General features: G+C 41.8%; 2 protein-coding genes across 2 annotated transcripts; one reads left to right on the forward strand and one right to left on the reverse strand.

Annotated features, from left to right (window-relative positions):
• Nucleotides 1-4,330: 4,330 nt before the first annotated feature.
• LOC117966185 (NADH dehydrogenase [ubiquinone] 1 alpha subcomplex subunit 11-like) lies at nucleotides 4,331-6,319 on the reverse strand. The gene is made up of 4 exons (XM_059014915.1): nucleotides 6,162-6,319; nucleotides 5,610-5,702; nucleotides 4,969-5,091; nucleotides 4,331-4,541 (listed from the first exon to the last, which is right to left on the reverse strand). The coding sequence occupies exons 1-4, from the start codon at nucleotides 6,238-6,240 to the stop codon at nucleotides 4,429-4,431; spliced, it is 408 nt and encodes a 135-aa protein (XP_058870898.1). The 5' UTR covers nucleotides 6,241-6,319; the 3' UTR covers nucleotides 4,331-4,428.
• An 865-nt stretch (nucleotides 6,320-7,184) lies between these two features.
• On the forward strand, nucleotides 7,185-12,039 carry LOC117401271 (vimentin-type intermediate filament-associated coiled-coil protein). Its single transcript, XM_034001834.3, has 2 exons — nucleotides 7,185-8,021; nucleotides 8,924-12,039. The coding sequence occupies exons 1-2, from the start codon at nucleotides 7,831-7,833 to the stop codon at nucleotides 9,282-9,284; spliced, it is 552 nt and encodes a 183-aa protein (XP_033857725.2). The 5' UTR covers nucleotides 7,185-7,830; the 3' UTR covers nucleotides 9,285-12,039.
• The last annotated feature ends 190 nt before the right edge of the window (nucleotides 12,040-12,229 follow it).

The raw sequence follows: 12,229 nt of genomic DNA on the forward strand, positions 1-12,229 counted from the left end.
CTATACCCCTTGCAGTATGGAAGTGCATGTCAAGGCACTGGCTATACCCCCTGCAGTATGGAAGTACATGTCAAGGCGCTGGCTATACCCCTTGCAGTATGGAAGTGCATGTCAAGGCAAGTCTACCGCATGATCCACAGAGCTCCATGGCTCCCCTTCCCTACCTCATGAGTCACCAGTGACTCACAGGATGGAAATTCCAGCTTGATAAAGGATGTACAGTAACTCTTTCACCCATCATCAGCCCCACACCCCACTCCAAACTACACCCTGTGAATACTTACTTGCTTTTCTTAAAACTGTGGAGACATGAACTTGTTAAAAATACCAGTGTTTCGGTATGTTTAACATACTTTGTCAAGGGAAATTTGAAATTTGTGAATATATATATATATATATAGCAAATATGGACTGGAGAGGAGGTGTAATGTGAGAAACTATGGCCCCCGAGGGAAGAACTAGTTACTAATAGAGGACTATATTGCCCGAAGCCCTGGGCGTAACTATAGTTCTTCCCGAGGGGCCTTTAGTTTCCCACTATGAGTTTTATGACTCTAAAGAAAGCCCTGTTTTTGAATTCCATAGCAGTTATTAATTTTTTTTTTTGGCAGAGAACTGTCCTCTGACTTTCTCACTGCGGCATAGAATTCTCTGAGGAGTCCGTTGAGTTTGTGAAGGGCGCAGGTTGGATTTGTTTGTATTTCAGGGAGTCTGAAAACACTGAAAGCGCAGTTTTTTATGTCGATTTCAGTGTTTGCAGCATCTTTATTTTGTAGTATATTTTGTCATTACGTTATACATATTTACTGTTATCTTTTCTTGATGTTTGCAATCATTCTCGGTGGGTCACCCTTGTAAAAGTTTATCACTGTACTTTTGCATGACATTTCTGCAGTTTTCCCATGCTTTTCCCATTGTTATGCTATGCATTTACCACATTTTACTTTGGTTTGCCATGTTTTCACTATGCTTTGTGACACTTTGCTAGGCTTTTACTAGAGGAAACTTTCACAAGGTCCCTGCTGCGATTGCTCAGACGGCGTGTATTCTTGTGATAAGTCTGTGTTAAGGAGCTCAGGAGCTGCTCTCCGGCTCTTGTTGCCTGTCATGGGCATATGTAATATAAGCTAGTGTCTTTGGATTAGTAAGAAGCAGCAGCACCATCTAGTGTACAGCAGTGTATTTCCAGCCAAACTACAGCAATCTCAAACATGCAATCTGAATCTACTTACTCTTTAATCTAGACGTATTGTATATTCCTTTGACTTTACTTCTCTTTAGTAGTGCTATAAAATAAAGCATGACATGCAAAAACTACTTCAATAGATTACAAGGGCATTGAAGCCATGTCTGTCTTTCCTTCCAAAATGATCTTCAACGGCAAGGCAGTGCATGGCTATGCGATGGTTCGTACGAGGCAAGGGTGGCACAAAGGCAGCTACAGAAGAGCTATCGGTAGAACGACACTAGTTTTATTTATTTTTTATAATTGAAAAATGGATTCTCAAGCATCACCAGGTATGTGATGAGTCCTTACTACTCCTTATCAGATTGGGCAATCTGTGGTTTGAAGAAAAGGGTGCGTTTCCCAACACCTACTGTACTGTGTACATCATTTTCACTATTACTGTACAGGCTTGTTCAGTGTAACGTACACCAGCCCTGGTTTGTGCTAGGGGCTCCCATGACAAGCAATACAACCCATTCCATTGGAATATAAAACACTGCGAGTCACTTTTCCTGTAGCTCTGGCAGACACGCATGTTGTGTAATAGGTTTTGGAATGAAGATTTGCAATGCATTGCAGGCTGTTTGCCTGATAGATATATGGTTATCTTTCTTCGCTGCAGCAATATACAAACAATTAGATCTTGGCTAACAGTGCAGTGCGGTGGTGAATTTCTTAACTGGAATGTGCATAATTTTCATTCTGTACTTTTAACCATCCAATTGCACATGTTATTCAGTCACCCAGAAGCCATTGTGAACTGTCCTGCAGATGAAATGAAGCCTTGGGCTCCTGAAGCAGGCGTATTCATGTATTATTATTGCAGCAGCAGCAGCTTCCAGGATGGTAAGTGACATTTCATTTCCCGTTCCCAGTCTGGTGTGTAAGCTCCGGATCACATACCCAACTAGATTCATTGTTCTGGGTCTTGTCTCTAAGATATTGTTTTGAAAAGAATTCAAAGAGCAGACAGGACCCAAGTGCAGACCGAGTTCTGCAAATCCTTTAATTGCACTGGGATCAACGTTTACGACTCTCTCCAAATAATGGAAATCCCTCTTAATTGTTTTTTTCCCTCCCCAATAATAACTTGCAGAGGCCCTGCCAGTTGGCAGATGTGCCAGATTCCATCATTCCTCCTCCTCCCTCCCTCCCTCCATCCATCCAGAAATCACAAGTTTATCCAGAGCACTGGTGAGCGCAGTGTTTTGGCCCTGGGCACATTTGCGCTTTTCTCCTAAGGTCAAGAGCCTCATAACTGTCCTTTAAATAAAAGACATTCAAACGCTGATTTCTCAAATGGCACAAAAGCAGAGATTAAGAGCACAGGACAGTCGACGAAGAGGCTTTGGTTCCTCTGCTACTACGTCAGCATTGCAGATTGTCATGAGCCACCACAGACACAGCACTGATTGGCCCACGGGCGCAGGCCACTGAACTAGAGCCACGTTAAGCAACAGGCAATGGAGCCCAATAGATTAACAAAAAGTTGCCCATCCCAACTGTCTACCGTAACAGTCAAGGTCAAGCGAATTTATATATGAAGTCTACGTCTTGAAAAACCATGACATACAGGTTCTGGAGTTTGTTCAGTATTTGTGTTGCAATATGTCTCATGACTTAAAAATAAGGAACTCATGGAAATGCAGTCACATGGTTTAGTTTCTATAATGCAACCCCTGTACCTTAATACAATTAAAAATGAACTGACCACTATGGCATTTAAGACCTTGCTGTACCCCACATCTCCTTCTGAAAATCTTATCATGCACAACCATTGTTTTATGCCACTCAACACAAGTTTGTAACCAACTGCTTAACTACAGCACTGTTGATTATTACAACTGTTTATCTTGCCGATTCCTTCCAAGAACTGCATTACATTAAGATCCAACATGAGACACATATGCAACCCATTTGTTTTTGGAAAGTAACCCATATTTTCTGATTCAGCTTTAAGTTTATTTGCTGTGGAACTGACCCACGATTCTGAGTTTTGATTATTTAATAGCCTGCTCTGGCGCTCCCGCAGATTAGGGAGGCAAAAACGGCAGGATCTGTTTCTCCTCATCGCGCTACAGCGGATCCTACTGGCCAGGTGCCTGGTGGGCGGAAGCAGACACCCGGAGGGCTGGAGAGGCCAGGAGCTTGCTGACATCCGCTCCCGAGTCCTGGGTGTAAAAGAGACAATCGGCCCTGGTCATGAGATCGGAGGACGCCCACTGAACCTTCAGTTCTCTTGAGCTGAGTGGGGAATTGCTGCGAACGTAATTTGACATTCTAAATTGTTATTGTTAGAGGAAGAAGGAAAATAAGTGTTCATTTTACACTCGAAAGAAGGCGCCTCCTTCAATCATATTATTTATTTAAAAAAAAAAAAACATAATTAACCTCCCCGCTAGTGGAAAACACAAGCAAGATTATTTTAGAGATAAAACGGGGCTGAGGTATTTAGTGTTTTTCTTTTTAGCGTCTTTTCTGTTACCAACAACTACTAAAGAATGATGCAGTAATCCCAGTGTGCTTTCAACATCCGCGCTATGAAGATTTCAGCAATGTGTCATTCATTCTTAATGACTTACTGAATACTGAGCCCAATACAATGTGAGGTTTTCTCTGTGCACTGGGTTGATCTTATTGGAAATTAGATGTTGCATTTCCACTGGGCTATCCAGAGAGAATAATTTATAAGACGCAATAGCAAGCTGGTTCACAGTGCGGCAGTACTGCCCTCTTCTGGTCAAAAAATAAAAGTACAATTTTAGTGGTGCGTTGTTTTGATAATAATGTTTAAAAGCATTTAAAAGGAGGATACACAGACTCCTCAGGGAATATATTTAAATTTAAATCCATTCCTAGTTTAAATCATCCCCTAAAGGTTTGCTGTATAATCCTTGCACTAGCGTAGATACAAACTGTCTTAATCAGAAGTTGTTATCTCATATTGTGTTCTAGCAGTATTTGCACTTACTGTAAACTACACTGTATTTAAATGTTGTTTTTGCACTGTAACCTTGTCTTGCCCTGCAGCACCTGCAAGTCGCCTTGGATAAAGGCGTCTTCCAAATAAACTAATAATAATAATTACAGATTATTACTGTATTACCTTTAATAGATTTTTTATTTTAAACTTTATTTAACAAGAGATATTTTAGCAATGTACAAGGTTATGCGAGGATTGTGTAGGTCAGTGTGAGAGTTTAAAGCCTGGGCGCTCCCGATATCCTCCAGCCTTCCTTCTTCCCAACCTTGGTAAGGGCTGCTAGTGCACCCAGTCCCAGGCAGGCTGTGGTGCCAGTCATGTAGCTGTGAGCTGCAGACACAAGAAATACATTCAAAGTTTTATAGAGATTAATGCAGAGTTAATGAAAAGACTATAAAACTATGACTGAGTGCAGCTGTGCAAAGCATGCGCTTATCTGGCTGCTAGCAGGGAAAGAATGTTTTATTGCCTAAGAGTCTCAGTAAAACTGACAGGCACTTGGAGGTGCATTTGAGAAGCATCAAGATCCTCCATAAACACGTCATGTCCGATGCTTCTTCCACAAACTGGTAACTGATATCATTGCTTAATAACTATCTCATTATCGTGTTTCCTTACATTAACAAGCTGTAGTGTGTTTACCTAGCTTCAATCTCCAACCATAACACCCAGTTTTCTGTCCAAAGCAGAGACGAAAGTCAAGAGCTGGACAGAGTTTGGATGGGAGGAGAAAGGCGAACCCGACTGATTTACTTACTCCGGACTCCAAGAAAGATCCCAGACGCACAGCCACCGACGAAATAATTCAAGGGGTCATCGGGCGTCTCGCGAGCCTGCGCGCTCAAGCAGGTGGTGATCCCGAAGATCGCCCCCAGAGACGCTGCAGGAGAAATTGCACAGCACGGTTCAGGCACGGCATTCCCTTTCGTTCGTTCGGTTTTTATTCAGGAGCGCGCAGTATCGTTTGAATACCGAAGCGCTGCTCCGTCCTGAATTTCAGCGGCACGTCGCTGGATTTGAATGGACACAAAGGCACATTCTAGTCCCGGTCAGCACTGAAGTGCGATCACACAGACGTACCTAGATATACCCACCCACACAAATAAAGGAAAACCATAGAAAGACTATTCTACAGGTAGAAGCTGAACTTGAAAAATGATGTCATTCCTAAAACAAGAAAATGGAACTAACCCCCTTGCATTGCAGTTTCAAATGGCTTAATAAGACACATTAGACATTGTACTCCCTCATCCCCAATTAGGCACACAGTGAAGCCGGCAACAGATCAAAGCCCTTTTCAGCAGTTACCATTCCTGTATGTGCACCAAAGACGAGGTGCCGTGTCAGGGAAGAGGAAAGGAGAAAAGGGTCTTCAGGGAAGGAAGGGATGACACTCACCCATAGCGATGGTGCCTGTGGCTGTTCTCTGCACAGCCTGAATGGCAGAGTCGGGCTGGAACGCTGCAATGTGAAAGGCCGAGCCAACCAGCCCTAAGCAGAGACAAAACAACACGAATAAATAACACACAGGGGTGGAAATAAGACCCCCATTGCATGGCAGTTTGCTCCATTTACTGCGAGTTCAATAAGAAGACTCTTGTTACCTTACACTGCGGCTAAACAAGCTCGTAAGAAGTCTTACTGTCATCCCTGACTAAGTACTGGTAAGCGTGTTTGTATCTGTTGAAAACCAGTTATTCGGGTTATAATGTCACAACAACGCAGTCACGGTCAGCCTGCTCGGGACAGAGTGGATTTCAAAAGTCTGTTCACGCTATCAAGCTTGCGAGGGTCCGGTACCAAAGTAACACAGCCGCTATTATTATGAACAACCTGCCTTTGCCCGCTGTGGCGTGCAGTCAGAAGCACAACACGGGCCCCGTTTCTACTCTGGCACTGCTGCAATCCCAACGCTTGCGATCGTTTTCAAGATGGGTGAGCCTCACTCACCCACGGCTGTCGCCAGCTTTGTGGTGATCCATGTCTTCTCTATGCAGTCCTTCCCATCCTCCAGATCCCAGTAACCCATCTTGGAACCGAAAACTGCAAGGGCACCGCTACGGGGCACCACTTACCGCGAGATACCGCGAGATCCTGCGGGCTCTTCAAAAACTTTATTAACACATGTCCTGAGAGCAAACACACAGGAGTGTAAACGCGGAACATTTGCCACTAGAGGGCTGTTCGAGCAATGACGTCATCATTTTCGTAACTTTAGTTTGGTTCTAAATATGCATGTGTGTTTGTATGTATATTAAAATATATGTGAATTTGTACAGAAATTAGAAGAGTCCAATAAACAAGCCCAATGATTGCGCATGTGCAGTAGTACAGTGTGCGCACAGTGTTACAGACTTTGACGTTTTTGAGACGTACAGTATCGTGTTTGTCTTGAAAGTTCCAGAAAAAGATTAGGGGAGAAATAAGGTGTTTATAATGCATCACCGGTACTTACAGTCTAAGATCTCAGGCTGTAATTCAACAGTTCCTAACGTTAGAACGGAATGTTTAAAAAAAAAAACTTCATTCCGAATTCTTGCTCCATGGTCTTGGAATAAACTTTAGGAAGAACTGAAACTGGGTGTTCTGGTATCTCTAAAGAGGTTTTAAATAAATAAACATATCCGAGTAGCTGAGATTTAACCCCTAAACCCGTTTTGTAATCAGAGCCAGCCACAATACAATTAGAATCACAAGTCTAATCCAACATCTAACATCCATCACAAAAAAAAAAACATCAAATGCTTCCCCTCTGTCACAATGTCACAATAATCGGGTGTCCTTTCTCTATATTAATGCACTTCTGCGGTGCATCAGGTGACGTTGTTTGCAGTCCAGTTCGTTTACATGATCTGAAATCTAATGCAACCCCTCCTGCCCTCCCCTCCCCAAAACCTGTGTCATTGTGCACGTCAGACGACGCAAATAAAAGGTTTAATGACACCCGCATGCGTGTTAACTCAGCTGTGGCGAGTTTTATTTTATTTTTTTGCGCAGGCGCAGTGGCACCTCGCTACCACAACACAGTCACACAGCAACGGCAGCTTCCGGTTCCGGTGTTTCGCTCTGTGTTTACAGCTACAGGTTAGCAACTTGAGAGCAAGTTTACAATCGTTAAAAGTTAACCATTAACCCTTATCTTGTAATAATTCGCAGAAAGTGAGGCAGCCAGTTTAAAAAAAGACAACGGATAATCAATTACGAGGCTGTTACAGTGTTAATTTGGGCTCATTTAACTTGGACATAATGTAATGCTGACCAGTCACTAGGGTTTGACAACAGCAGGTTGAAATAAATAAACATTAAAAACGGGATCTTAATTATTTAAAAAAAAGGCGCGTACATTTTTTTAGCCGTACAAACAAAGCGATATGTTATATGATGCGGTACCTCGTGTACACTGAAGTTACCGACCGTATTCACTCGCACGGTCAGTATAGTCCCTGACTTGAGACTCGTAATTCAGTCCAAGCAGGTGACCCTGTCTCAGTCAAAACAAGACATTTCAGTATGACGGGAAAACTGTGACTAAAGAACTGGAACGAGAAGCCGGACCGTGCAAGAAGGAACCGGAGGAAGCAGGTCTCATATTCTGGGATAGTCCGCTGGGGCTGCTGACATGTCCGTACCCTCACCGGTCCAAATCAAAGAGGCTAACGCGCACCTCGCCGCGGTGCACCGGCGTGTGTCAGAGCTGGAGCGGCGGCTGGCGGCGGCGGAGAACACGGTGCGGGAACAGGCGGAGAGTCTGATCCGAAAAGATGAGCAGCTGCGGGCCGCCACTCAGGAAATCACAGAGGCCAAGGACAGGTAGACACACTGGTGTAATCCCGCTCTGTGCTAGAGAAAGGTGCCGGGCACTTTTGACCTGGTTGTTAACCAGCTGTTCATAGTCCTTGATGACCTGACATCAGAAATAATTAAGCTTGTTAGTGTTATTAACAGATGAAACAATATGAACATATATCTCCTTGGTATTATTCTTATTATTATTTTATTATTATTTATTTCTTAGCAGACGCTCTTATCCAGGGCTACTTACAATTGTTACAAGATATCACATTATTTTTACATACAATTACCCATTTATACAGTTGGGTTTTTTACTGGAGCAATCTAGGTAAAGTACCTTGCTCAAGGGTACAACAGCAGTGTCCCCCACTGGGGATTGAACCCACGACCCTCTGGTCAAGAGTCCAGAGCCCTAACAACTACTCCACACTGCTGCCCCCAATTCTGATTGCTGCGTGGGTTATGAAACTACTTACAGCTACAGAATCAGTAGAACTGGTAATCAAAACATTGACAACTAACAGAAGAAAAAACGCTTCATCTTAAATTTTGGCAAAGAGCCAGCAGATTTAACATGATAAAGTAAAGCATTTTTTTAAGCGGGGTGAAAGATATGCAAATGAGCGAGTATTAAATTAAGCTCTGAATCCAATTACACTGGGAAGGACGCGAGCAACCGTTTAATAGCAGAGCAGCGCTAGCACGAACACGTGATTCATTCACATGCGGGTGACTTCTCATTTGATGGGTCTGTTCTGATCGCGAATCGACATGCAGTAGATTGAGATGCAAAGAGAATGCATTTACAGTTTGTAAAGATTTTTCAATTGTCCAAAATCAAAATGAAGCCAACCTAGTGCCAAAATCCATAACCACAAAATCTATTACTCAATAAGAATTTCTTTATTTTTGTTTCCAAGGGAAATCACTTTCTTGCATGAAAAGCTGTGCAGCTCAGAGGAGACTATTCAGAAGTTCCAGTGCATCATCAAAGAGAAAGACGGTTTGATCTTGCAGCTGAGACACAGGAGCCAGATACTGAACAACATCTGCAAGAGCCGCCCCCTGCTGGACAGCATGCTCTCCTACATCGCGGAGGCTGAGCGGCTGGGCTCAGTGGCTGGGGGAGGGGACACAGTGATGAGCATGTCTATTGCGGATGAGCTGGCTCATTCAAACTGTAGCTCCAACAGACTTGTGAACCACAAGGATTTCTCACTCAGCGAGGATGACATTGACGAGCAGGACCTGGATGGAACCATGTTTGGGACAACTGTATAGAGTTGAGCAGGCAAGTGAGCAGCTGCTACCACCGGTCATGTATAGCTGTAGTCAAAGGATTTGCATCACCTTGAATTCTAGGACGTAATTGGAAAAAAAAAAAAAAAAAAAAAAAAAAAACCAACTATAGGAACATAATTTAGATCTTTTATTTATCATGTAATCAAATAAACTATACAATTATATTGCAAAAGTCTACCGGAAGCCATAATAGTAGTACAGTATTTCTAGACTTTGAAATGTCACTTTTTTTTTTCGTTAAGAATATGTAAGTGCAACATGACTCAGCAGGTTTCATTCGGCTTGATGAAGCAAAATTCGTTCATTCTAGAGGGGTGATGCAGAACCTTTGGCCAGAGCTGTAGGGGCTTTGGTACATTCCAACAGCTTCTCTTGAACAGCCACTTAGGGCCAAAAGGTAAGACTCCTGAATGGCCCTGGTCTGTGGCCCATAAGTGCAGTCCAAGGCACACACAGCGGGCAACAGTGTGCTTGCAATGGGCTGCGGCCCGTGCGCGGGAGAAAACTGCCAGCTGCACGCAGCTAGACCAACATCTCAAAAGAAAACAAAAAAAGAAGTCTGCTGTATGATTCTGTCTTTCAGGTTTTTTTTTTTTGTATCTAGTTCTAGCACACAAAGAAAGTTGCAATTACTGTATATAAATATAAATATCTATATTTTAATACATTTTTTTTAAAAGCTTTGTTTGTTCCACTTAAAGGGGACTTTTCAATTGTGGTGCATTCTGTAGCAATGTGGCTGCAGAAATCTGTGCCGTTACAGCAATACCATTGTTTTTTTTTTTCACTTTGTTTATGTGAAGCTGGCCCTGCATATCTTTACCCATACCACAGGCTGTTATAACTGATCATTGAAAGCAGTTTTCTTTTTTATCTTTTAAATTGGTAAACTTCAGATCTAGGTCTTAAAAGCACTTGTTTGGTTATAGGGATTGGGTAAAGTAAACTATGTGGTTATTTTTTTTTAAATAGTTAAATCTATATTTTTGTTTTAACTTCTTTTTTTTCTGGGTCATTTATAAATATACTACTTTGGGGGGAAACTTGCACCAATGTGCACCATTTTTGAAAATTCTTATATATATATATATATATAATTTAAAGGGTACTATTATTTTGTATAATATTTATGTTAACAGCAGTTATTGGGGATATATATATATATATATATATATATATATATATATATATATATATATATATGTGTGTGTGTGCACTAAATCTTCTTGCATATTGGGTACCATTGACCACTATTCCAATATTTAGCATTTTGACAAAACAGAACTAAAGCCTGCTGTTGTGCAACTCTCAGCTCAAACACCTCTTACTTTGGTGCTGATTATGAAGGTAATGTCAGTTTAGTACATACATACATACAACAAGTTCACTTGTGTCTAGCGTTCAATGTGTTTATGTGCTTCATAAAAAACAAAAAGCACATTGCCTTCCTAAAGCACTGGTTTTCAACTCTTAACCTTCAGGGACCCCAGTACCAAATATTTAATATTTATCAGCTTTCCCGTCTGTAACTAGAGATTACTGTATGATCTTTTATGACTAAATTAAAAAGAAACTGCAGAAACAGTAAACTCAAAACGGTACTACAAGAGATCTACATAACATTTTGTATAATGTTCTGGTTTTAATAACAGATCACGGTTCGGGGTGCATGAGGGGCAGATTTGAGAACCTGTGTTCAGCACAGATTGTCTAGTTGCTTCAGTGAAGCAGAAACTATGCAACTTGTACCTTTTGACTTTAGTCTGTCTTTTAGTATGTTGCTTCAGGTTTAGTGATTCCGTTTCTCAAATAGAGAAGCAAAAGGGTAACCCGCGTTAACCCGAGGGGTCTCGCTTCGATATCTGGGGTCCCTTTCTAATTCCTGCCCTTCTGGTAGCCTTAAATTGCACCTTTAATGTTTGAAACCTGGGTCACCATTTTTGATTCCGTTCACGGTCACCAAAAACCTGTCCATTCCGCTCTTCAGAGCAACACTGCTAGATTCTAGGATTGTTGTTTAAGCTGTGAATGATTTGCACATCGAATGTTACGATTTCATTTTGAATGAACATCTTGTCTCATTGTCAGAGGGCGGCACCTCGTACATTCTGCATGCTCTGCTGCAAACATAACGAAAGATGGTCTTTAAAAATGTAATTTTACTGAAAGCAGTCACATTGCTTTGCATCACTACTCCTCATGCACCGGTATTGCATTGAAGTAACCCCTTCTCGTTTAGACCCCAGCGAGAGTGTTTGTGAGAATGGACTTGAACAGCAGGGGCACACTCTTATCTTCAGTCTACTAAACGCTCCGCACTTATCCATTATAAACCGCATATATCAGATGTAATCAATGTAGTACGGCAGTGTTCTTTTGTAATTTCAAGAAACACTTCACGCATTAACCATCTATAAAGGAGTATTTTTGTATTGTATATTTAAGGTGGCCTATACCGACCAAGGAAGCAAGAAATATTACACATACAGGTCTGAATGCAAACGGTTCACTTGCTTGAGCTTTAATCATGTATGTAGATGCCTTTAAATGTACCAGGCATTGCCTTAGTAACTGGACTGTAGTTGGAAACCATGCAAGAGTGTAGACTGGTAGCCGACAGTACCTCAGACTGCAGTCCATGTGTTAGACAGCAGAATGAAGCAATGCACAAGGTGTTCGGTGGTAGAGGTGTATTATACTTAGGAAGGCACTTCTGGGATATTGTAGAAATGCTCTTGCTGAAAGTAGGTTCTTTTAAGTGACAAGCTTGTTTCAGTAAACACGTATAGGATGCAATAGATAGTTTTCTCGTCTTGAATGTTTCGTAGAATAAGATAAAACACCAAATATTTTTCAGCAACTGCAGATTTTGAACATGCATTGTGTTCCACATTAGTAGCCTGGACCATGTTGTGTTCCATCAT

This window comes from Acipenser ruthenus, chromosome 49 (assembly GCF_902713425.1).
Source record: "Acipenser ruthenus chromosome 49, fAciRut3.2 maternal haplotype, whole genome shotgun sequence".
In the NCBI taxonomy this organism is placed as follows: domain Eukaryota; kingdom Metazoa; phylum Chordata; class Actinopteri; order Acipenseriformes; family Acipenseridae; genus Acipenser; species Acipenser ruthenus.

Excerpts from the sequence above, each read along its gene's own strand:
- LOC117966185 (XM_059014915.1), bottom strand. The coding sequence starts at position 6,240 with ATGGGTTACTGGGATCTGGAGGATGGGAAGGACTGCATAGAGAAGACA. Across the intron at positions 5,092-5,609 it reads CACAGGCACCATCGCTATGG|CGTCTCTGGGGGCGATCTTC; the intron begins GTGAGTGTCATC and ends TTTCTCCTGCAG. Across the intron at positions 4,542-4,968 it reads GATCTTTCTTGGAGTCCGGA|CTCACAGCTACATGACTGGC; the intron begins GTAAGTAAATCA and ends TTGTGTCTGCAG.
- LOC117401271 (XM_034001834.3), top strand. The coding sequence starts at position 7,831 with ATGTCCGTACCCTCACCGGTCCAAATCAAAGAGGCTAACGCGCACCTC. Across the intron at positions 8,022-8,923 it reads ATCACAGAGGCCAAGGACAG|GGAAATCACTTTCTTGCATG; the intron begins GTAGACACACTG and ends TTTGTTTCCAAG.